This window comes from Poeciliopsis prolifica, unplaced genomic scaffold (genome assembly GCF_027474105.1).
Source record: "Poeciliopsis prolifica strain line A6 unplaced genomic scaffold, Auburn_PproV2 SCAFFOLD002, whole genome shotgun sequence".
Classification (NCBI taxonomy): domain Eukaryota; kingdom Metazoa; phylum Chordata; class Actinopteri; order Cyprinodontiformes; family Poeciliidae; genus Poeciliopsis; species Poeciliopsis prolifica.
This window is the reverse complement of record NW_026562377.1, coordinates 24725945-24750550: the sequence shown is the minus strand read 5'-3', so window position 1 is coordinate 24750550 and position 24606 is coordinate 24725945. Positions and strand designations below refer to the sequence as shown.

Sequence of the window (24606 nt, the reverse complement as noted above, 5' to 3'; positions counted from 1 at the left end):
TAAATAGAAAGTCTGGAATTTGTTTCTGCTGGACTTAACAATACATTACGTGGCTGATCTGTTTATATTTTGGATTAACTGATTAGAAAGGCCGAATAATTTTGTTTTTTCTACAGAATCTGAACCAGGTGAAGCTTAAACTATGCAACTTGAGGAGTTTTGGGTCAAACAAATTTACAGACAAAGACATTTCTTAATCTTAAATGAAAAATGTCTGATTTTTTTTTTAACTGTTTTGGCTTCATTTTTAGTTCATATACTCTTGTTAATGATTAATCGGATACTAAATTAGTTGACAATTATTTCAATGAGTGACTAATCATGAATAAACAAGTCATTTCAGCCCTAGATACATTTCAGTGTTTTGTATAAGTATTCACAAACATTGACCTTATTCACTTGTTGCTGCTGCAGATGCATGTCTGTAAATGGGATTTTATGTAACAGAGCAACACAAATTAATGTCTGATGGTGAAGTGAAAGCAAAGCAATACTTGACTTTCACAGTATTCCCCCAAAAAGTGGAAAAACTATGATCTGCCTTTGTGTTTACCCCTCTTTTATTGTAATACCCTAAATAAAAACAAAATCAACCAGTTGTTGTCACAAGTCACTTCGTGAGTATCAGATTTTTAAAAGCTGTGTCTTTACTGACTGCTGTGTTGTGGACCTCACATGTTCAGTTCCAGTCGGAGTCGTGCTCTGTCGGAGTTGGACTGAGCCGCACAGGGGTTTCTCAGGAAGAGCTTCGGATCGTGGAGGGGCAAGGCCAAAATGTTGAAACGAGCCCGTCAGCAGATGAGGTCAACAACAACACATGTGCGGGTAACCTTGTCTTATGAGTGAATGGATAGTTCATTCCTGTGGGCACTTGTGACGATTTTCTTTGCTTATTGGAGGAATACTGGAGCCGCTGCAGCCGATACTTTCAGAGGATCTAAACTAAACCTAAAAAGTTTCATTTAAGCCATTGTCCATTTCTGTTTCTTCTATTCGCATCAGCTGGTGCAGACGAGTTGGAGAATCCAGCGAAGGCGGGTCTGGATGCAACTTCAGATGCGACTTTGGAGCACCTGAAAATCGGAAACATTTTTACCTTCAGGGTGACTGTCCTGCAGGCCTCCAGCATTTCTGCTGAATATGCCGACATCTTCTGTCAGTTTAAGTAAGTCGGTATCCATCCAAAGTAAATACCCTTATTAGTCTTTATTCCACCTTTATTTCTTTTTCATTTGTTTCCATTTTTATTTCAGTTTCATCCATCGGCATGACGAGGCTTTCTCTACGGAGCCGCTGAAAAACACAGGCCACGGGCCTCCTCTTGGCTTCTATCACGTGCAGAATGTAAGAGACAAATCATTTTCTGGTTTTATTACAACCACATATGGGGCACTGCTTTTCAAGTCTTTTTTTTGTGTGTAGATTGCTGTTGAAGTGACCAAGTCCTTTGTGGACTACATAAAGACTCAACCGATCGTCTTTGAAGTGTTTGGACACTACCAGAAACAACCTTTTCTTCCTCTGTGTAAAGATGTCATCAGGTGAGACGCCTGGTCAATAAGTTAAACACATAAGGTTTGTACAGGTGCTTGGAAAGAGCTTCATTTCTGTGTAAAGTCCTTGAAAATGCTTGGTATTCAAGCTGCACAGTTTTGTAATAAGTGCAATCTAACTTTTGATGAAGACGACAGTTTCAACTTGATATTTTTAATCACCAAATACAAAGACACAACATATACAAATATATTTTTAATCACCATCTAAAGTTGAATCTGACCAAATTTTTCTTGTTTTAGATTAGTTAGAATTACTAAAAATTATTTATACTTATTAAATGCCAGAAAACACAATGGCAACTTTTTTTTTTTTTGGATTTTTTGTGACATTATTTAGATATTCTGTTGAAGCATTTCATTGCTTCAATGTTATGAATATTGTTTATTTCTAATGGCTCATTGACATTAGTGATCTGTGTAATGAAATAAAGGTTAGCTTATATTTTAGATGTTATTTAAACATTGTTTAAATTATGGGATTTTTTTGTGAAATCAGTTTTTTGTTGTGGAACTAGTCAGATGGATAGGTTGTGTGAGAGAGACATTTCAAAACATTTTTCTCGATTTTAGTTTACCTAGAATACTACAGCAAGACTATTACCAACAGTAATAAATTGTATCATATAATGAAGTGAAACTTTTTTTTTGTTCATTTTTGTTGTGTTTTTGTTTCTAAATTTGATGCTGAAAAAGTTTGAAAACTTACCTTGAAAATATAGCTCTATAGAAAACGAATCTGTTTTTCTATTTACATGTGACTTTATTGTTCCATCCAGTCCGCTTCACGCATGCAGAAGGCAATTTCCACAAGTGATGCCTCTTTCCAAACCAGGTAAGAAACTCCCAGCTGTTGTCGCTAGTTAGTTGTTAGTTATTTTATGTTGCTTTTGCATCTTTTGTACGTCGTCCGTTTGCAAGTCGTGTCATCTTAGCTTCATGTTGTTGGGTGTGAGCAGTGGACTCTGACGACTCGTCCAATCGGGAGAAGTCCCTGGACCTGATCCGATACCTGGTCCCTGACGTGTTCAATGGGGCGCTGGTGGACTCGCTGTCGGGCCACGCCCTGTCCGCTGCTGGCTTGGCCGCTTCCTTCCTGCTGGAAGCAAACGAGCGAGCTCAGCTGCCAGCCCCGCCCGTCTCTATCTGTTCAGTTATTAAAGCTCAGAAACCCGGTTGGTTCATGCTGTCGGATCCAACAGAATCCTGCAACCGGAACCTTTTTTTTCTCATGTCAAGAAAAATAATTAGGGTTTTTTTTCTAATGACATTTTATTGTTTGTATAAGTTGTGCTAATACATAAATATTTTGGTAAATTGAAATGATATTAAAAGTGTTCCTGTTTTAGGATTCTGCATTTGGATTGGCTCTCTGGTGCTGTGTGTGTGTGTGTGTGTGTGTGTGTGTGTGTGTGTGTGTGTGTGTGTGTGTGTGTGTGTGTGTGTGTGTGTGTGTGTGTGTGTGTGTGTGTGTGTGTGTTAGCCTCTATGTTGAACCCTTGCACTTCCTTATGTAACCTTCTCTTCAACTTCATCGTTCTGCCTTTTACCCTTAAAAATATTGTCACTTTACTATATAGAGGCACGGTTATGATATTGCATATTCTGCTTTTCAAATATAATGTAGAACTGGAGTTTCTCTGTGGAAATTTAAATATCACAGTGATGTGAAAGCACTAAATATAATGGGACAAAAGCTGAAATAAAAACTTCAGAAAAATAGTAGAAACATTTGACAGACGTGTTTGCATAGTCAACAGTTTTGTCATGTTTTCATCTATTTTATTGGGATTTTATGTGATTGTTCACAGCAGAGAACAAAATTGGGTTGTGGTAGAACAGGGGTGCCCAAAGTCGGTCCTTGAGGGCCGGCATCCTGCCCGTTTTAGTTCTCTTCCTGGTGGTAGCAGACCTTTCCAGCATGTCAATGTTCTCTATAGGCCTTCTAATGAGCCGTCATTTGACCTCAGGGAGAGATCTGAATGTCACAATTCTTCAGTGCAAAATGTAAACTTCTAAAAAGTTTACACTTTTCAGTTTTTTATTTTTATTCATGCCCCAAGTTAATATTTGTAGCACCACCTTTCTCTGCAATAACAGCTGCAGGCTAAACTTTTGCCCATTTTTTACAAAATCACTGAAGCTCAGTCAGATTCTTTCTAAAGTCCTTAAACACTTGATATTCAAACTCCACAGTTTTGTAATAAAGTGCATTTGGTTAAAAGCCTAAATTTGGAAAACATTATTTACAGTTGAAGCCATTTAGCGGGAACATTTTTCTCGCTAAAAGAATAGATGGAAAACGTCTGTGATCATCGGTTTTCAAGTCTTTTCTCAAATTCTATGTTCACTTTGTCATTTTAGCCTGTAAATTTACTTGATCTAAAACTCCCCATTGTATCTGTGGCTGGTCCACATGCTGGCTGAATGGCCTAATTGGTTTGTGCCAAACAACAAACAGCTCTTTTCAGTGTCTTTCTGCTTGACTTACTAAGGACAAATTACACCTGATTGGTTGAATTTGAACTGGTTCCTCTAGATTTTACTTCTCAGTGAAGTGAATATAAATGCACCACACTTGTGCATGTGAACTTATTTGGAATGAGTTTTTCAGGTTGAACTAAGTAAGTTAGAGAGACGCAGTCAGTTTCCAATCTGACTATTCAACTCTTTTGGTAAAAATTAAGGGAAAGGTACAATAATTCCCCTTTGTCTTTAACACATTGGGAATGAACAAAGAGGATAACTGCAAGTGGATTTGTTAGCATTGAGCTTTAAGTACAAGCAATAAAGTTGCTTATGAATATTTTCTAGAAAAGTTGCTCTTTCTCTCCAAAACTGTACTTTCTTCCTGCACCGGATTTCCTTTCATCTGCCCGTTCTCTCTCCTTCATAGACTAGCTTATAGTTGTGTGTTCTCTCTTCACCATGCTTTTTCTCACATAACATTTTGAAACATGTCAACTCAGTGCCTGCCACCAAGCTGAAGGCGATGACGCGTCCCCAGGCGGGCCCCCGCCACTGTAAATACGATCTGATGGTGTTCTTTGAGATCTGCGAGCTTGAGGCCAACGGAGAGTGAGTCCAGCAGATAGTTAGAATTGAAATATTTGGGGAAGATTTATTGTCCACTAATTCTCGTTTATAATTTTGGTTTCTCCAAGTTACATTCCTGCAGTCGTAGACCACAGAGGAGGCTTGCCATGCCAGGGTACATTCCTACTGCACCAGGTATGATCGCACCGTGACAAAATAGAAATACTTTCAAAGACCTGCTGAACAAAACCATGAATCCCTTTGTTCCGTGATTTACTCCAGGGTCTCCAGAGGAGAATAGCCGTCACCATTGTGCACGAGTCTGCTGGAGACATAGAGTGGAACGATGTCCGAGAGTTAGTCGTGGGTAAGTGTAGCTTCCCGGTTTCTTTAACCTGAAGCAGTTCATCAAGAATGTGCAGGAACAGTTCTCCCAAACACACCTGTGCTTTGTCAGGGCGTTTACGCAACACTCTGGAAGCTGACGAGACCGCCATCGACCCAAACATACTCTCACTTAACATCTTATCTGCTGGTTATGTCAAGCCCCTGCAAGATGACAGGTATGTGTTGCTAGAGACCTTATGCACACATAAATCACGTTAGAAGAGCAAAATGTCTACTTAAGCTGCAAAACAGATAATATGCTTGATATATAGTATCACTGCTCTTTGGCTGAACCTGGAAATCCCTGTACTTTATGATTTTTTGGTCTTTGTTTAAACTTCTCTTAAACTGCTCATGCAGCTTATGCACTGCAGTAAGCCATAGAGCATTGCATGTCCAAAACAGAAGCGTGGCACAAAAAACAGTTTTATTATTCTGTCTGCATGAATTAACTTGCAATACCACAGATTTTTTTAAAAAAAGACTAAACCTCCAGCCCCAGCAGAAAGAGTAGAGAGGATTACCCAGAACCCAGCTGGCTGTGTGACCCTCCCTGGTGTTGAATTGTGCCTCATCATCGCACCTACATGTAGCCTCTCTCTGTGTTTGTCAGGTTTTCTGTTGTGTCTCAATTATGTATCTATTAAACTCAAGCTGTGCAGTGAATATCCTAATACCACAAATCCTTATGTAACTTTTTAAGAAAAATATTTTTACATATTTGTTAAATTATAATTATGTCGTGTAAAAGACAGATATGTAAAAAGAAATTGCTCTAATCTGCCTTCTCCCAGTTTTAGCTTCAGAAATACACCGCTCAGTCAGAAGCAACCAATTAAAGCTTAGCGTTGCCAATCACTCTCATGCTCAAGCCCTTCCACTTTAACTTTGCTAAAACAGCTGGTTCACCACAACAGCTGCCACCAATGACGACGTACAACAGTTTTTATGGAACAGTAAGGTGTTTTCCCACCATTAGCAAGTTTAGCAGCATATGGGAGGTTGATTGACAGCACTAAGACCCTCCTCCTGGCTGTTATTGGTTGATTTTTGACTGGGAATGATGCATTTTTACACAATACAGTAGCTGCTCAGGAAGGAGGTGGAGATTGTCTGTCTGGTGCCATTTTGTCACAACAAGTGACAGTTTTAATAATCATTGAAATGTACTGCAACTTTAACAAGCATTCATATTTATTTATAATGAAAACATTCATTCAATCTTTAGAGCATTCCACCATGACATCATGTTACACCATGTTAAATCCTGGCATTCAAAGACTAGGAGTTATTATTATGTCAATATATGGTGATGTTTTCTCATAATCCACTGTACCTTAGAGAAATCCATGTGCTTTAATGACCATTTAAGTATTCATATGTGATTTACGGCCACAAGAGGGCAGCAGATGTCTCTAAAGACTCCCTACAGTGAGAGTTGATACATTTTTACTATGATAAATGCAGGAGCTGTCAGCATTAAAACTGATCTGAATAAAGTACAGATTTTAACTTAATGAGAAGAAGAAAGCTCCAGAGTTGTTAACATTTGTCACAATTTGAAATAATTGTTTTTTACATTAACAAATGACTAACCTTATATGGGTCAGATAAATCTTAAATGATACAATAAAAAAAAAAAAAAGCAAATACTACATGTTCAGAATTATTCTCTGTATCAGTGTATAGGACAAGGACACATTAGAGAAAGTTGTGAGAGATAGAAAAAAATGCCTGACCTATTTTTTTTTAAAACCGTTTAAATAAATGTAATATTTAACTCCTTAATCTCCCATCTTCCAAAAGAAAAGTAAAAAAAATCAACTAAAAGTAAGAGATCCATATTGATGAAAAAGTACTTTTAATTTGTAGTTTTAGTTTAATTTTGGTGATTTAAAACTGCACTTGAGATTCCACTTGTTGTCTTGTTTGGATAAAAATCAAAGTGCAAATGAATGCTAACATTTTCTCCCTCCAGTACACTAACAGAATGTTGTTCTTTTGTTGTTTTGCTTTTTTGTTTTGCTCTGCAGACAGTTTCTTGATTCGGACATGCCTAGGTATATTATTTGCCTCTGTTTTCATGATCTTAAGTTACACCAACACCACATCTCTCTAACCTTCCTAACACCCAGCCATCTCTCTAGTCGACCTGTGATTTGGTTCCCTACTCGCCTTCGCTCTCTCATGACTTCCAGCAGTTTTTCTGTTCCCTTTTGTTTCCTTCCGTTCATGAGGGGTGAAGGATGTGACCCTGCATGTTCCCAGGTCTCTTGCTCTTGCTGTGCTTGGATGTGTGTTTGGGCCGGTGTTGGACGTTAGCCGCTATGGAAGGACAGGGTCTGCATGGCTCTGCTTTGCTTAACGTTCCCGGCTGTGTCTTTGCTGGAGGTGTCATGGGGACATCAAACTGTCTCCACACCAACTATTGCTCCAAGAACCTCTAACAGCACAAAGTCCGGAGGAAATCTTTTTCTTTTAGACAGTAAATATGTTACAGTATCGCAAGCTTTCATAGCACCTTATTAAAAATATTTTTTTCTGGTTGAGTGTAGATACTAATTTACAGGTGCATCTCCTAAAGAATAAATTATTCATTCAGTGTGTATATATATATATATATATATATATATATATATATATATATATATATATATATATATATATATATATATATATAAAATTCATATTACATTAATTCATTAAAGGGGCAGTATGTGTTTTCCAGATACATAGTGCCATATTAGTTAAGTAACTGTTAACTTCAGTTGTTAAAAATGCCATTTATATCAAATTTGACTTCATTACATCACACCTATTAATACTTTAACAAAGTTTTTACCAGCGATGCACTGAGAACTAGCTGTATAACAAGCTCAGCAGACGTGTAATTCCACCAGGTGTTTGCTAATTTCTGCTGACTAGTCTGAAGGAGCTGAGTGGGGGATGGGAGAAGGGCTGCTCTGTGATGGAACCTCTGAAGCTTAACTGCAGCTCTGAGGAAAAGCTTTGTCCTTGAAGGCGGCGCTAGGTCCAACTAGGCGTTTTGCACAGGTGAATGGTTGCCATGGGAGACTCGTAAATGTGCATGAATGAATCGAGGCAAAGCTCCATGTATGTTAATGAGGGAACAACATTGTAACATGATGTGAAACTCAAAAGTAGATTTTACATATTACTGCCCCTTTAAATACAGTGATATTTCAGGCATTTATTTTTTGTAATGTTGATTATTTCGGGTAACTGCTGATTAAAATCAAAGATCCAGTTTCTCAGTTTGTGCCAATGGCACAACAATAGAAAGTAGTTGACGGATGATGACGGCATGTTTTTTTAAATGATTTATCACATGAACAACTGGATTTATGTGTGACTTTGAGTTTCATATTTAATAGAAACACCACTACTGTAAAATTATGTTTTTTAAATATTAATGTAATAATGACAAAGTGCACATTTGTAATGGAAATGCAGCTAACGTAAGTAATTGAATTACTTACATTACATGTGACTTAGGGAAATAAATAAATTACACTACGGGTGTTAAAATTTATTGCGGTGCACTTGCACACTTTATAAGCTTGAGGATATGTCCTCAAGCTTTTACGTTTTTAAAAATCTGTTTCTACAGGTGGAGGACCCGTCAGATCCAATAGGGGGCGGTAGAAACCCACTTTTAAAATTCTGTAGGAAGCTGAGAAAAACTCTCTAGTTAATCCTGACATTGATGTCATAATTTGACATCTATAAAATTATTTGGTTCGAGCACCACGCCGACCTCAGAACCCAGAGCGTTTCCCATCACAGAATATAACAAGGACTCAAATCAACCACTAAGTAAATTGCTGTAATATGGATCGCATCAATTCCAATACATCAGTATAGCTATTCAAACATAATCCTCTGAACCATTACCTCAGTAGTCCAAATTGCTGCAATGTTGTGGATATATTTAAATGCTTCTTGTTACCTCAGGGAAAACGCTGCCAAACGCCAGAAACAAACGCTTCTTAAATGTTCTGCCAGCAAAATGACTTCAGCGCTGGCTCCTGCATTTTTTTTAGTGGGCAGTAAAAAGCAGAGAAGCACACGATGGAGAGGCGCGAAAAAGGAAATTGCTTGCTTGTAGTGTAAGCGGGCAGCTTTTCTACTATTTGGATCGTTGCATGCATGCATGCACTCGTGCGCTAATTCCCGGCTGCAGAAGGGGGAATCTCTGCACTCGGTCACCTCCCTGCTGTGTCCGCAGCACGGAGCTGTCATTACTCCAGAACAGTGCGTGCCTGTTTGCTGTCTTCTGGGTGACGCATTGTTCACTTCAACACGAGGTCATTTCAGTCCAAGAGTGGCCTAGGCTGAACATCTGAACCTCATGAAGAGCCTATTCAGCCGGCTTTTATGGCCTACAGAAAACACTGGTTTCCTTATACAATTCTTGCTTGGATAATCTTTTTTAGATTCGAGGCAGTCACCGGGCCACGGGCCAAAGCAGCTACAGCTTTCAGCATGTGTGTGATTATTTCCCCTTGAGGTAGACGGGTAAATTTGTGTACATTAGCCTACGGAGTAAATCATCCACGCAAGCAGAAAGCGGCTATGTTGTCGCTTCGGGTAAAAATGGCCACCTCGGTGGTCATCCGGTGTGACGGATCAGCAGTGTCCGCAGGATTCAAGGAGTTCTGTGGGGTTGTTATCATGACGAGAAAGACAAACACCATCCCAGCCACACAACTGCAAAGCCTCGACATACTTCCTAACTCTTACTTTTTATTCTTTTGCTGATTTCTTCTTTCTCACAGCATTTCCCTGGGAATTGACCATAGGTATTTCACTGCTCTGTCCCCCATTTTCTCTGTCCTCCTCTCATTCCTTCCTGCTTTCAATTGCTTTTCTGTGGTGCTTTGCTCAAAGTCCATCATTTGATTGTGTTGCATGCAAAAACTGTCATATAACGCATTATGATGACCTGGAGATGCTGTTTATACTGTCTGGACTTTTCTAACATAGTTTTTATTCAATTAGTTATGATTACCAGTTATGTCCTTGGTTTTTAAAGCAAAATTTCAGTGCATATTTTTATATATAAAATACGTTTGTTCTTGAAACGTCTCTTTTTTTTCCATAATCTTTTGTTTACACACATTAGACATTACAGACAGCATGTTTTTGATAGAGATGTACCAATCAAAATGGATAGTTTACACAGCAACAACTAAAACTCCGAGTATTTTGGGTTTAGCTTCAAGTGCAGATATCTTAGTACACTTGAAATAAGACTAACTTTTGTTTTAAGTTATTGATAAATATTGATGAAAAAAATATTTTTATAGGTGAAACAATCTTTCTGCAAAGTACTTTTTCCATCAATATTAAGGAGTTAATTTTAAACAAGCTCCTACTTTAACATTAACTATAAGTTAGTACTGTCTTATTCAGTGAACCAAGATATTTGCACTAGATACTAGACCAAAAGTACTTGATGATGTTTTGCAGTGTAATTTCATTTAATTTCCGTTCAATTAAAAATCTGTCAAAAACCAGTTGCTTTTTTTTTTTTTTTTGCATGGTATTTCTTTCTAAAATGACAGAAATCTGGCAAAACAGGAATCAAGACAATTGTAAAGGAAAATCATAAATATCTATAAGACAGAAAAAATTCTTGATTGGTGCATCTCTGCTTTTTATTTGTGTTTTTAAAAAAGTCGGCTTTGACTGCTTATGCTTATGCATTTGTCCTGGACTGTCTCAGGACTTTTTACCGCTTCGAGGCTGCTTGGGACAGCTCAATGCACAACTCCCTGCTCCTGAACCGAGTCACGCCGTACGGAGAGAAGATCTACATGACCCTCTCGGCCTATTTGGAGGTACAGCACAGAGCCCGCATTTATAAGAGGCTGAAGTAACACAGCCGTATCTTATGTGAGGCGTTGAGTTCCTCCGCAGAGAGAGAAAAAAAAAGTTTTAAAAGCCCCCTTCTTTTATCAACTGCAGATGGAGAACTGCACGCAGCCTGCATACATAACCAAAGATATCTGCATGGTGTTTTACTCCCGGGACACTAAGCTCTCGGCCTCTCGTTCAATCCGCAACCTTTTCGGTACGGGGAGCCTGAGAGCAGCGGATGGGTGAGATTAAAAGCTTCGAACTATAAAAGAGCCGTGGAGGTCTAGTATTCCCCCCCACGCTTCATATGCAGCCGAGCAGTAAAATGCAATCTCTGAGAATTCCTCTTTCTTTTCTAGAAACCGAGTAACTGGAGTTTACGAGGTCAGCTTGTGTCATCTTGCAGATGCTGGAAGTCCAGGTAAGAGTTAAGAAAAATGTCCGTGTGGCAGCAACACTCAGCTGAGGTTCAGTTCAGATATGAGTAACGGACCCTCCTGCCTCGCACCAGGCATGCAGAGGAGACGCAGGCGAGTGCTGGACACCTCTGTGGCCTACGTCCGTGGAGAGGAGAACCTGGCTGGGTGGAGGCCACGCAGTGACAGCCTCATCCTGGAGCACCAGTGGGAGCTGGAGAAACTCAGTCTCCTCCAAGATGCAAGTGCCAATATTACTTTTATATGTGCTTTCCCAAAAGTGAGAAGTGTGTTTTCTAATTTGAAGCATATAAAAAGACTGAACCCGTTCAGATCATATTTTATCATACAACAATCACAAACCAGCCCCTTTTTGGGGCCTTAAGCAGGTTTTCATGAAATATTAGATGATTCGTGCCTGAACACCAACTATATAGTCTTAAAAAATGCAAACATATAAAAAAGACTTAAATAAATAAGCAATACTTAGCCTGGAGGGGGTACAAGTAAAGCCTGGAGGCCCGCCAGGCTTTTAATACACTGGGGCAAACCCTACTCTGCTTTCACATAAATAATGTTAAAGACACCCTCTCTCCAAGATGTGGAAAAACTATCTGTGCAAAGCTCATACTGATCTAAACAAAAGTCAGTTTTAAGACGGCAGCGTTTTAGTAGTTTCTGTCACTGGCATTTCTAAAAGTTACTGAGGAGTTTTTCTGTCACAGTGCAGGTGTGACTGATGTTTCCTCCTCCTCAGGTGGAGAAAACCAAACATTTCCTCCTGCTGAGGGAGAAACTGGAGTCCACCATGCTGACGGGCCAGGAGTCCCTTCAGTCCTGCGTCCCCGAGGAGACCAGTGAGTCCACTGCGGTGGCCGAGGCAGACCCAGCTTCCAGCTCTGAGATAACCACCGACAGGCAGAGGGAGCTCGCTGCCAAGGTCAGCTGCCACGCTGCGCTCTGTGGGCATTTTAACCATATTTGAAATGTGAATATTCTATAGTTGGCAATCCACTTTGTTTGGTGTCATAGCTTGATTCCTCCATTTATTTCTTTATTTCTTGTCAGTGTTTGCGGCTGCTCACTCACTCCTTCAACAGAGAATACAGCCATGTGTGTGTCAGCGCCAGTGAAAGCAAGGTAGAGTTTAAATTATGTCACAAAGCTTTGATCGCCGTTTGCTGATCGGTTTGAAACATCTGGAGGTGTGTGTGTGTGTGTGTTTCAGATCTCTGAGATGTCTGTCACATTGCCGAGAGACGCCTCCTCCATATCTCCTCTCAACACAATCACACCCTCCTCAACATGCCCTTCTCTGGTGGAGGGTTGCTATCACAACACTGAGCTCAAGTTAGTCCTAGCTCTGGGGTTGTTTGTGATTTTCCACTCTATGTTTTGGTGTCTAACTCTGTATTTTTGTGTTTGGTTTTTATTTTTAACCTCAGACCTCCTCCGCCTCTGTCCCGTGCGGTCAGCCCCAGTCCTGAACCGCAGCAGGACGGAGCGGACAAAAAGTCCATGAATGTAGGTTCTGATGTGAAACCTCGGACTCGAAAACTTATCCCTGACATACAGGAGATCAGAGTCAGGTCAGTCTCATCTTTCGACTTGACGTAGCGGCTGGGAATTCATCACATCATTTACCATTTATCATGATGAATAGATTTAGCATTATGATAAAGTTCAGTTAATGATGCTTAAACCCTCCAAAACTGTCGGGAGGCTTATTTTTCCTTTTTTTTTCTTCTCCACTGTTTGTTCAATGGGGCTAAAAATAAATTTTGAAAATATGATTATATGCAGCTACTGCATGAAGCTTAGTGAACCAAATCACATTTCTTTATGCAACTGGAGTCTTAAACAAGTTACAAATGGGAATCTTTTCACTCCCCCATGTAACAATTCATGTTTTTCAGCCCAATCGTATCGAAGAAGGGCTACATCCACTTCCTGGAGCCGCACACCAACGGATGGGTGAAGCGCTACGTGGTTGTGCGGCGGCCGTACGTTTACATCTACAACTCTGAGCGAGACACGGTGGAGAGGGCCATTCTGAACCTGTCCTCCGCCCAGGTGGAGTACAGTGAGGACCAGCAGGCCATGCTGAAGGTCTGTGCAGGAGCCATATTTACATTTTTGGAACTTAATACAAAATGTTATTTTGTGTTCACGTGAGTTAAATTTTTTACTCTTCTATTTGAAAAAGCTTCTGTAATTGTATTGTGCTTAAGCTTATTACATTGTGCCTTTTTATTGGTTATTGACTAATTAGTTTATAAAAGATAAAAGCTTGTAGAAGTCTGGCACCTTGAGAGTAGCACAGTCTTTGGACCCTCACTTTCTATTTGTTTTGAATCTGTTTGTTTTTATTTCCTTTTAAGTTCAGTAAAGACTTAAAGATGACTGTCGGATTCAAGACCTCATTTTTTTAGAAGAAATGCGTCGCGTATGAAAGAGCTTTTTAAGGGGCTAGACGCACTTACAGCCAGCGGCTCCAGGAACATTTCTCCTCTGCCACATCTATATATGCCGTAAGAAACGTTTGTGCTTCTCCCAACAGACTCCAAATACGTTTGCAGTGTGTACAGAACATCGTGGAATATTGCTTCAAGCCACTAATGACAAAGAAATGCATGACTGGCTCTATGCGTTCAACCCTCTTCTTGCTGGAACTATCAGGTAAGTTATCTTGCTAAATTAGGAACCGCCGCATAAAAAACCTGCTGAACTTTTTATTCATTTCATTGTGGAACATAGAAGACCTAACGGCTGGTGAAATGAAGGAAAACGAATGAGTTGTCCTTGTTTTGCCTCTCAGGTCAAAGCTGTCGAGAAGACGAGCCGGACAGATGAGGATTTGAGGAAAAAAAAGATACATGCAAAGACTACAATGTACATACTTCCCTGTTCTCCTCATTCCCATCATGCTGAGCCTGGTTCAGCGGCAGCCATCTTCCCCCCTGCTCAGTCTCCGTTCCGTTGTTCGTGTCCTCGCCGTCTGGTTTTTCCCGTCGGGCCTTAGCAACGCGCAAAGAAACTCCTGGAAGAATCAGTCGTCGCACTGTACTGGCATTATTTCACAGCTTGAGAACGGAGGAGGCAGCGGTTTCTCACGCCAGACTCCATTTGTACGATAAGCGTGCTGTAGTTGTTGTCAGTGACACATCAAGCCTTTCTCATTTATTACTTAAAGTAACGCAAACAACACAGGGACATGTATTCTTTAATAATGCCACCTCTGCACTACTAGCCAAGCTCTCATCGCTACATTTGCATCGGTAAAATAGGAAAACATGGAGGTTCCTCTCTGCTCTACTTTACTGCTAAACATAAAGTTTCAACTGGTTTAACCTTGACAGTCAGAAAAATAAAAGCTGAAATGAAACTAATTGAAAAAAATAGACCCTCAAACTTCTTCAACATCAAACTTAAGCACACACAGTGGGGCAACAACATGGCACCTCCTCAAACTGCAGCCTGTGAATCCATAACATTTAGGGTATGAGGGTATTTTACATCCACATGACAGACTCAAACATCTCCACCTTCTTTTCCTCCCAGTATGGTTTCTTTCTCTCTGACTTGTGTTTGAAAAGTGATATATTTAGATTTCTAACAGCCTAATTATTTATTTCCGCATGTATTTATTTACAAAGACGTTTATATTTCTAAAGTAGTACTCAGTGCAATTTCTGCACATGGCACTTTTTAATGAGTTCCTGAACCATTTGAATAATAAAAGCCTCATCCCTACGGTTTCTCTTTTAAAATAATCTAGTAACGCGCTCGGTTTCTTTGTGCTGAAGAAAACTTGAAAAATACAACAACCCTGAACGATTAGGATAGCTTAACCTTTGACCCAACTGATGACCCATGTAACGTTTTTGATATTAAGTCGGTCTTGTCGTCCCTCCTAAAATGGGAAAACGGTGGATCCTCACAGCACATATGAAACTGGCTTTCTGAATGATGTGTATATTAAGTGTAGTGCCTCTTTTTTAACATTCTGCACAGTTTGCCTCTGCACCAATTTCTTTAACCTCACCTCCTTCGCGCTGCTGTAATCATGTTCGGGAAACGTCTGCACGTCACATAATCACTTTGTTTTCTTTCGTCGTCTTATTATATGCATTTGAGACAAAATGTTCAAATATTTGGAAGAGATTCAGCATATCTCAGGATTGCCAGCTTGCATAGGGCTCTACTTCTTAATGCGACATGCAAAATGTTTCAAATGCAACTCACCTGTAGCTTTAATTGCTTCGTTTCTACTCGGGTTTTATTCCTTTGTGGTATATTTTAGCTGAGGTTTAACGTGTCCCAACGCCACTCAGGTCGTGAGGTGTTCGGTGACTCTGGTGGATTCGCATGCCTCAGGTCAGCCAGCCTACGGAGCATGCTCAGTTTGTCAACTGACTGCAGGGACGACATCTAAAAGCAGAGAACAGTTGCAACCAGCCTAACGACATGGCATTTTAGGAGCGATTAGACAACTGCAAACATGGCATCTTTTGTTTGTGTGTTTTCTATAGATGTGATTCATCCAATACCTGACATGTTAACAGTCTTGTGTGGTGTGGAAATATTTTGGCTCATTCGGTTGACTGATCTTCTCACCTGCACAACTGTTGGTAGTCGTAATAAATCAGCAATTAGCTTGAATTGGCGTTCAAATCTCACGGCTCACCTTCTGAACAGAATCATTGTGCTTTTTATCCACCTTTGTCCTGGGGTGAACGCTCTCCTGTTTGTACTTTACTCAGAACTCTGCATTGCGTTGTTTTATTTCAAAGCCCTAACAGTCAACCTGTACGTAATTGTTTGATTGATTTTGATCTTACTGACTTTTTTTTTTTAAAGCAACCAAAGTTTTGTTGGTGCACTCACTTAAAAGTTCACTCTGAATGTATAATAATAATAATGGTATATAGGAATTCTTCTGCTTCAATGTTTTTCTGAACCTTCTGCTTTGGGGTTCCTCACTGATTGTAAGGCGGTCATCATCGGGGATGTATGCAGAGACTCTGAGACCCGCCATGTAATAATCTGTCTGCTTATGTGTGGGACGATTATGGTTCACTGTGGCCTAGTTAAACTTTTATGTCTTGTAGAAAGTAATGCTCTTGGTTGCTTTGCCGTCACCCTCTTTCTAGTATCGGAATCAATCCTCATCCTTCACACACAATCACCAACCTCTCTTTTCCAGCCCTTCCCTCGTGAAGTAATCTCACATTCTTGTGCTTCCACGTCTATTTTTTTTTTTTTTTGCACCAATACATTCCATTGTTCTTCAAAGATTTTTGCATTGTATATAAACATGATTGCCGTGGACTGTGTATCATATGGTTGCACTCATTAAACTCCTAAATGGGCAGTAGTTCAGTCAGTGTCTGAGTGTTTGTTTGAGTTTCCTGTCAGATGTTTGTGTACACTGAACACATTGTCATATATTAAATAAATCTGGAAGTGATGCAACACTAAGCAATGACTCGTTTGTTTTTTATAATGTATAACTTTGGGTCTGGTTTAGTACTTTAGTTGGGGTCTTTTTAAACTAAACCGTACAACATTGTAGAATAATGATGTACAATTCACAACGACCACTTAACATTTTGACTTGGAGAGAAAAACAATATTTATCAATGCAGGATGGAGTCTTATTGTCCACTTGTCCTACTGTACCTGACACGGTTACATAATCATTGAAGCCAATGGTGAAGCCCTTGTTTTCTCAGGCTGTCTTCATATGTTTCATTGGGACGCGACCAAACAAATGTTCCAGCCTCGTCTTCCTTGGCCAAAGCAGATTCAGGATTTATCACGGAAAACCTGCTTTCATCGAGTCTTCCAGGACCTACGATTGTTTCTCTCTGGCCCACTGGAACCATCTGTTCTTCTGTCTGGAAAGAAATCTCAGCCAAACATCAATCACTCCAGTTTTTGCCCATTCGTCTTCCACTGATCCCACCGCACGTATTCTGTTTTCAAAGCCCAATGCTTTGATGTCTTCCCTTTTTACAGCCTTATGACTTCGTTTGTGCTTGGTCCAGATTTTAGATGCGGTTCTAAAACATCATTTGCAACATCATCTTGGATTTCATTCCCTCAACGGAGTTCATTTGTTTTTGTTTACATTAATTTCTTCCTATGTGCTGTCCTTAGCAACACCGGACAAACATTGTGGGTCTGGTTGGTTTAGAGTAGATTTGCAAAGAGGGAGGAATGGGACATTCTTTTGTTGCATATTGGGCGTGTGTGCATCTACTCGATAGCCAGACCAAATCTATCACTGGCAAGCAAAGCGTAGTATTTCTATCTGGAACATTACAACCAATAAATATTGCATTCTGAAATGATTTACCAATATGACTGTTGGGACAGTGATAGTGTACTGTTCCAACAGTACTGCATACAGTCCGTATGCATCCATGTTGACACGTCATTCAGCTGGCAGCTCTCTGTTATAGCACTTTATAAACCATTAGGAGATTCTGTTATGTTTGCTGAAATTAATTTGATACATTGTTGTATCCAAAAAGATGCAACAATGTATCCTTTGTTTTACAAAGTCTGAATGAAGTAGACAAAAAAAAAAAAAAAAAAAAAAAGCCCAGCCCAATTTGTCTCATTTCTGAGTGACTCCGTGTGTTTCTCTCTGACGTCATCTCATTCATCCAGCACGTCATTCAAATCGGGTGACGTGGTGTGTAATCCAGCCTCTGGACCTTCACGTCAGCAGGTAAAAGATTTCGGAGCTCTAAAATAATTGCACACTTTGTTTAGTTTATTTTCTAAGTATTGGACGCTCAGACTCGATGGTCGCGTGAAGCTGCTGGTTCTTTATGCGGCTTTAAGATGCGGGAGTCGCGAGCTGTCAGTTCCACACACTAGCTAGCAAGCTAATGATTGATAAAGTCGACAGTAAATCTCCCCGCTGCCTCCTCGGGAGGCTTTGCGAGGTGAGACAAGACGTCGGACTCCTGTCCTGGTTGTTAACCTCCATGTCTGTCCCGGTGTGGCGGCTCTCGGTCGGATGCTCGGTAGTTAATCCCGGCAGTAAAAAAAAGTTAGCTAAACCAGCTAGCTGAAGTTGCTCTCGGTGCGCTTAAGTGATTGTTTGCCAACTCTAGCTGACAGGAACCATCTAATATAAGACATGCGGTGTTTCAAAAAGTTTTGTTGGGACTTCAGTTTTCAGAATGAGGCGTAAAAACGGGCGCAGAAAGCAGCAGCGTTTGGGTCAGAAACTTAATGACGGACATGCTAATGAGAACAGCTGTTCCCTCTGACGAGCAGCGCTGTTTCTCACCAAACAATGTTCGCTTTACGTCTCACGCTGCAGGACTGTGTTAGTTAGAAGCTTTCCAACACTTCGCTCTGCAGCAGGATTAGCTCTGTGGGTTTCCAGACCGTCTGGATGCTTTACGTGCTTTCAGGCTCATTATGCATCTCGGTTTTATCTGCTGTTTCTGCAGCAATGGCGGAGAAATTGGCTGACCTGACCCTGGTGGTGGGTCACACCCACAACGACCACGACCTTCATCACAATCTGGACATGAATGCAGAAAGGTGAGGAGGCCTTAGCCGTGAATGAACTGCTCCAGTTGAATTATAACAGGGTGTTGCATTAGTGGAGGACAAGAATGCATGCTTTTCAAGTTATTGCACACAAACAATTCTGAAACTATCTGCAGTTTTCCTTTCATTTCACAATTATGCACAGCTTTGTGTTCTTGTTTCCCTCAAACCAAATAAAATACACAGAAGTTTGCAGTCGTGAGGTGACAAAAGTGTGAAAACAGTAATTCACAATGACACATTTTGCTGGACAATAAATTGTCCCAGAAATTATTGCGATAAACAATAATATTGTTTTGAGAGCATTTTTAAGTCGTATGACGCTGATGGATTAACAATGCAAGAACACATTTCTCAAAGATAAACTTGAAATTCTAATAAACATTTAACACTGTAACTGGAAGACATTTTACATTTCCAAAACAAACAATCAAAATAACAGAAACGACACATAAAATGAATTATGAAGTCTCTGAAAACAAAATTAAGAAACTTTGTTCAGGAAAAAGGCTGAGAGACCAAAAGCACCAGGCTGAAGAGTTTGGCCATCCAGTTTTTGGTAGAAAGAAAGAAAGGAAAACAAATAAGTCATGCAAATCATTTAGATTTATTGCTTATTGCCACAGGCCTACTTAACGGTTTTGAATACTTTTGCACTGCGGTGTTTAACAGTTGTTAATCTGACAGGATCTACATGGATTATAATGCCACCACCCCGATGGAGCCGGAGGTGATTCAGGTCATTTCTGAAGCTCTCCAGGAGGCTTGGGGAAACCCCAGTAGCAACCACATATTAGGTGTGAAATATCTTCGTTTTGGTTCAAAACAGAAGCTTTATCTCATAGATAATGAGAAAAAAAGTCTGAGTCTATTTTTGAATATTTTTACTATAGACTTGGCAATGTGGTTTTTCCAGGTGTCACGGCCAAAGCCATCATCAACCAGTCCAGGCGGAACGTGGCTAGAATGGTTGGGGGTAAAGCAGAGGACATTGTTTTTACCTCAGGGGGAACGGAGGTAACGACTCCTGCTGTAGAAAACGGTCGTCTCCCGCTCTCAGCTCTCAGCTCTGCTTTAAAGCAAATGGTCGGTCCCGCAGGCCAACAACCTGGTGCTGCACACGGCCATGGAGCACTTCAGGAAGAGCCGCAGCGCCGCGGAGCACGGCGAAGGCCGTCAGAACGGCTGCACCGGCCTGCCGCACATCATCACCTCCAACGTGGAGCACGACTCCATCCGGCTCACGGCCAAGAACCTGCAGGGGGCCGGGAAGGCAGGTGGGGGATCACGTTTACTCCGGGATGTTTTTTTTGTTGTTGTTTTTTTAAGAGTCTGTCCTTCAACCACTGAGGTGAATCTGCTTCTTGTTATTTCCGTCGTAGATGTAACATGTGTGCCCGTTTCTAAGGTGACAGCTCGCGTCGAGGCGGAGGATATCATCGCGGCCGTGCGTCCAAACACTTGCCTCGTCTCTGTCATGCTGGCTAACAATGAGACGGGAGTCGTCATGGTAATGGGGGGGGGGGGAATAAAAAAAGCTTGAAAAGCCTCTTGGCCTGGTCTTTCTTGTTCTGAAAACCATTTTCCACTTGTAAAGATTCAATGTTTGGATTGCCGTAAAACCCATTCCTGTACGCTGAACGCCATTCGTCTTTTCAGCCAATCCCAGAGATTTGCCAAAGAGTAAAATCCCTCAACAAGCAGCACGAGCGACTCAGGATCCTGCTGCACACAGATGCTGCCCAGGCGCTGGGCAAAATCCCAGTGGATGTCCAGGAACTGGGAGTGGATTACCTTACCATAGTCGGACACAAGGTCAGAAATTAGTTCTGCATATTAAAAAATTTAGCATAAAAACTCTTTCTAAAATGTGTTGTTCTTTTTTCATGTGCATATATAAACGTTTCAGTTCTACGCCCCTCGTGTCGGAGCGTTGTACGTGAACGGCCCTGGAACAACGACGCCTCTGTATCCGATGCTGTTTGGAGGAGGACAGGAGAGGAACTTCAGACCAGGGTACGCCCGGTTATGTCTTATCCAGGAAACTCTGAAATAAGATCAAAAATAAGAATCCTACAGATCTAAATATGAATTTATTTTGTTTTTTCCCTGCCCCGCTCCTTCATCAATACTGCAGCACGGAGAACACGCCAATGATAGCCGGCTTGGGAAAGGTCGTTTATGTTCAGCGCCTCGTACATTACAGATCACTAAAGTTTAATGCGCTGCCTCTGTAGAACAGAAACTGTTTGTAACAGGATCCTTTTGTTTGTGTTTGTGTCAGGCTGCAGAGCTGGTAACCGCTAATCTCTCAAGTTATCAGAGTCATATGCTGATTATTAAAGCGTATCTGGAAGAACGACTGCAGGTAAGCGTTTCCCCTAATAGAGACGCTTTGGTTCCAAACACATTTACTTTTTCTGCACATGATACAAACCCAAGTTCTGTACCTTTCTATTGCTTTTTTTTTTTTAAAGGTAAAAAGGGTTTTTCAGTTCCTAATTGCAAAAGTGATTTTTACAGTCCAGAGGTTCATTCACAAATCAAAAGGCTTCAACTTAGTGCTCTGGAATCAAATGGACAATAAGGACAGTATGATGTGGATCAGTAATGGAGGAAGTCTTGGCGCATAGAGATGAACAAATTGGAGTGAATTCTGTTTTATGAGGCTTTGACCTTCCAATACTAGCTTTGGCTGATGCTATTTCTCTTTAATAACTCAAAACAAGAAAATATTAACCAATGTTATCAGGGCAACATTACTGTACTTACCCACAGGAAAAAAAAGAGATAAAATACAGACGACAGCATTGGAAACTACAAAAGTATTTCAAAGAAATGCTTTCAGAATATCAACTTTTCTTGAAACATAGAAATCATTGTACCTCCTATTTTCTGAAACACACGAGGTTGAAGATTTAAAATGTGGAACATTTGGGCTTCATTTTGTCTCCAGTGAAAGAAAAGTCGGTGTAAATGAAATGGGTAGGGCGGTGACAGAGGGAATGTGAAAACGAGGCATGTCGTTTCATCAACTTAAACCACAATCCCCTGTTTCCGCCTCAGGATGTCTTTAGAGACAAGATCCGCTTCAACAGTCATTATCCCGGCTCTGATGTCCTCCCTAACACATGTAACGTGTCCATCTTGGGCCCGGTGTTGCAAGGTAATGTGTCTTTGTCCCCGTGTCTGTTTTGGCGTGTCAGCCCAAACAGTGTCCTCTAACCCTACGCTGATGATTGTCAGAGCTGCTTGTAAGCCAGCGAGCCGCTGAATGATTCATCTCTCCGCCCGCTTTAGGCTGGAGGGTTTTGTCAAACTGCAGGAGGCTGCTGGCCAGCGTCGGCGCCGCCTGCCACTCCGCCAGCGGACACAGGTATAAGAGTCTTAGCTGTTTACCACTGGAGGAGAGACGGCAAGCTCAAATTGTGGCAGTGGCAGTTGTAGTGGCTCTTACAGTGTCGGCTGCCGGAAGCTTCTGCAGCTTGTTGGCGATAGCTTTGTGGCAGGCGACGTGGCTTCTGCGCCGTTTTGGTGACGGCTCCTGCAGCTTTTGAGGCAGGTGCCACAATGTTTGTGGCAGCTGCCACATGAGCTGGCACAGAAGTCATGACTGCTGTCACAGAAGTGTGTGTATTCCTGCAGCATAAGTGCCACTGCAGCCATGATATGAGCGGCTGACCTCTTGCTCCAGCCTCCTTCCTTCACCCCACTGGTTTTCCTGCGCGGTGACCTCCATGTTCTCCGTGTCTGCCAGGCCCTCCCACATCCTGCTGAGCTGCGGCGTCCCCACCGAGGTGGCGGCTAACGCTCTGAGGCTGAGCGTGGGTCGGGAGACGACCAAAGAAGACGTGGACGCTGTCGTGGAGGATCTCAGGGAGACGGTGGAGGTCCTGGAGCAAATGAACTGACCCCTTTTCTTTTGCACTAAAGAGAGTCAAATAAAGATGTGCAGCGACACGCGCACCAAACTTGATCCTGTAAGATTATGAGATATTTAATATAAATAATAAAGTGGGGGAACTTGGCCTGGCCTCATGGGTGATGTTATGGAAAAATGAAGGCACTATTGTGCCACACGAGCTGCTTGTAAAGCTCCCTTCCCTTGAAGCTGCAGACTGATATTTAATGTAGATTCCACCATTCCAGATGGGTCACCTGTATTCATTATTCCAACGCTGTGATGAATTTTTAAAATAACCCTTAAAAACCTCATTGTAATCCTGACTTCTCCCGTTACTTAAGTTTCCGTGCTGCCTTTCCTCCCCCATCGTCTCCACTGAGCCGTGCTGCGGCTGCGGCTGCAGCTCCAGCATATGGCCGCCGCCAGACAATGCTGGCGCAGGAGGCCGCGCGCGCGCTGCGCCTCCACCCGTCTGTCATTACTCCTCTATCAGCCCCACCCGCCTCCATCTCCTCGGCAGCCCTGCTGGCCAGCTGGCTGCTGTCAGGGTGTCACTTTCCTGGCTCAGGAGGAGGCGAGGGCAGCATGTAGTGTGATGGTGACTCTCGGTGCTCCAGGAAACTGTTAAGCTGAGCATGGTGCCGCACCGGGCCATCCAGGCGGCTCGAGACGCAGACCTCGCAGCTCTGAGGACTCTCGCATCTTCCGGTCAGCTCTCACCTGCTATCTGCGACAACCAGGGTGCGGGCCCGGTTCACCACGCCGCCCGCTGTGGACGCCTGGACTGCCTGCAGCTCCTGGTGAAAGACCTCGGGCTGCCTGCGGACTCACGAGCCTCCAACGGGGCCACGGCGGCGCACGACGCGGCAGCCACCGGTAACATCCGGGAGCTGCGGTGGCTCGTGCAGCGAGGAGGCTGCAGCGTGCAGGTATGTCCAGTTACAGCATTTAGAAAGAAAAGACTTGAAGAGGAACTCAGTATGAGCTTCAAGCCGGGATATGTACTTATGGGCCCCGAAGTCCTGATGGAAAAGTCATTTCTAATTCTGTGTTTATCAGTTGCGCTCCGGATATGATCAATAACTGAAGAACACTGATCAGGGCCTCTCTGTCATTGCTACATAGTTAAATATCCGTGACTGAAGGTGTGCTACCCCTAAAGCTCAGGTCGTGTCCCGTGTTTGTGAGGGTTTACTGTCACTGGTGAAGCTCATGACCCAGGGGCCAAAGGTCACTGTGCGGTTTAATCTGAGATGCTGTAAGCCAAGAGCTTCTCTGCTCTCTTCATCTTTTTCACTATTCCTGGTTCCGCTTAAACTGTTCTGTAAGAACTTACAGCTTTTGTTAATGTTTTTAAAGCTTTTTAAATTTAGTGTTACCCATGAACTGCATTAATTACCATATCAATACCTGTGTGTTTATAAATGTTCGTTTCTGTCAGCTTCAAAAGTAAATTATGGCCATTTCCTTAATCTTAACCCTTGACACAAAGTGCGTTGCAAAATGACTGAGTTTCTTGAAACTTTTTCACATTCTGTCACATCAGTGGAAATGGATCAATACTTTCTATTCAGACCAACACAAAGCATGACAAATACAAAGTGCAGCTTCCATTTGTATTCTCCGAATACTCTGATGCTCCTAAATAAAAACTAGTATGACCACTTGTCTTCAGAAGTCATCTAATTTCTAAATTAAGTCACCCAGCGCATTATTTAATCTCAGTAGAAATCCAGCTGTTGAGTGAAGGCCTCGGAGTTTCATTAGAGAACAAACGGCATCATGAAGGAACACAACAAATATTCAAGAGAGGGCATGTTTTCCACCACTATCGTAGAACAACGGCGTA

General features: G+C 41.7%; 3 protein-coding genes across 16 annotated transcripts in view; all 3 read left to right on the top strand.

Annotated features, from left to right (window-relative positions):
* The window catches only part of kif1aa (kinesin family member 1Aa), a 47188-nt gene extending 30432 nt beyond the window's left edge, over positions 1–16756 (top strand). For 4 of the 14 annotated variants that reach the window (XM_055060618.1, XM_055060696.1, XM_055060676.1 and 1 more), the window contains 20 exons: positions 684–825; positions 1003–1165; positions 1254–1344; positions 1423–1541; positions 2333–2388; positions 4523–4631; positions 4718–4784; positions 4872–4956; positions 5047–5152; positions 10726–10840; positions 10968–11101; positions 11219–11280; positions 11371–11516; positions 12033–12215; positions 12344–12415; positions 12504–12625; positions 12721–12864; positions 13192–13384; positions 13836–13954; positions 14094–16756. In XM_055060618.1, the coding sequence (XP_054916593.1) occupies positions 684–825; positions 1003–1165; positions 1254–1344; positions 1423–1541; positions 2333–2388; positions 4523–4631; positions 4718–4784; positions 4872–4956; positions 5047–5152; positions 10726–10840; positions 10968–11101; positions 11219–11280; positions 11371–11516; positions 12033–12215; positions 12344–12415; positions 12504–12625; positions 12721–12864; positions 13192–13384; positions 13836–13954; positions 14094–14136 (2271 nt within the window). In that variant the 3' untranslated portion in view covers positions 14137–16756. Of the gene's footprint in view, positions 1–683; positions 826–1002; positions 1166–1253; positions 1345–1422; positions 1542–2332; positions 2389–4522; positions 4632–4717; positions 4785–4871; positions 4957–5046; positions 5153–7009; positions 7037–9775; positions 9800–10725; positions 10841–10967; positions 11102–11218; positions 11281–11370; positions 11517–12032; positions 12216–12343; positions 12416–12503; positions 12626–12720; positions 12865–13191; positions 13385–13835; positions 13955–14093 lie in introns of all 14 variants that reach the window. The other 10 variants (XM_055060593.1, XM_055060658.1, XM_055060632.1 and 7 more) reach the window with 4 other exon arrangements.
* Positions 16757–17952: 1196 nt separating this feature from the next.
* scly (selenocysteine lyase) lies at positions 17953–22881 on the top strand. Its single transcript, XM_055060857.1, has 13 exons — positions 17953–18014; positions 18751–18844; positions 19541–19650; positions 19770–19870; positions 19953–20130; positions 20236–20363; positions 20513–20668; positions 20763–20869; positions 20991–21027; positions 21138–21221; positions 21920–22019; positions 22154–22229; positions 22611–22881. The coding sequence occupies exons 2-13, from the start codon at positions 18753–18755 to the stop codon at positions 22762–22764; spliced, it is 1323 nt and encodes a 440-aa protein (XP_054916832.1). The 5' UTR covers positions 17953–18014; positions 18751–18752; the 3' UTR covers positions 22765–22881.
* Positions 22882–22941: 60 nt separating this feature from the next.
* LOC129379876 (espin-like protein) overlaps positions 22942–24606 on the top strand; it is a 29108-nt gene continuing 27443 nt past the window's right edge. Inside the window, exon 1 of the mRNA XM_055060809.1 lies at positions 22942–23686. Coding sequence (XP_054916784.1) covers positions 23393–23686 — 294 coding nt within the window. The 5' untranslated portion in view covers positions 22942–23392. The remainder of the gene's footprint in view (positions 23687–24606) is intronic.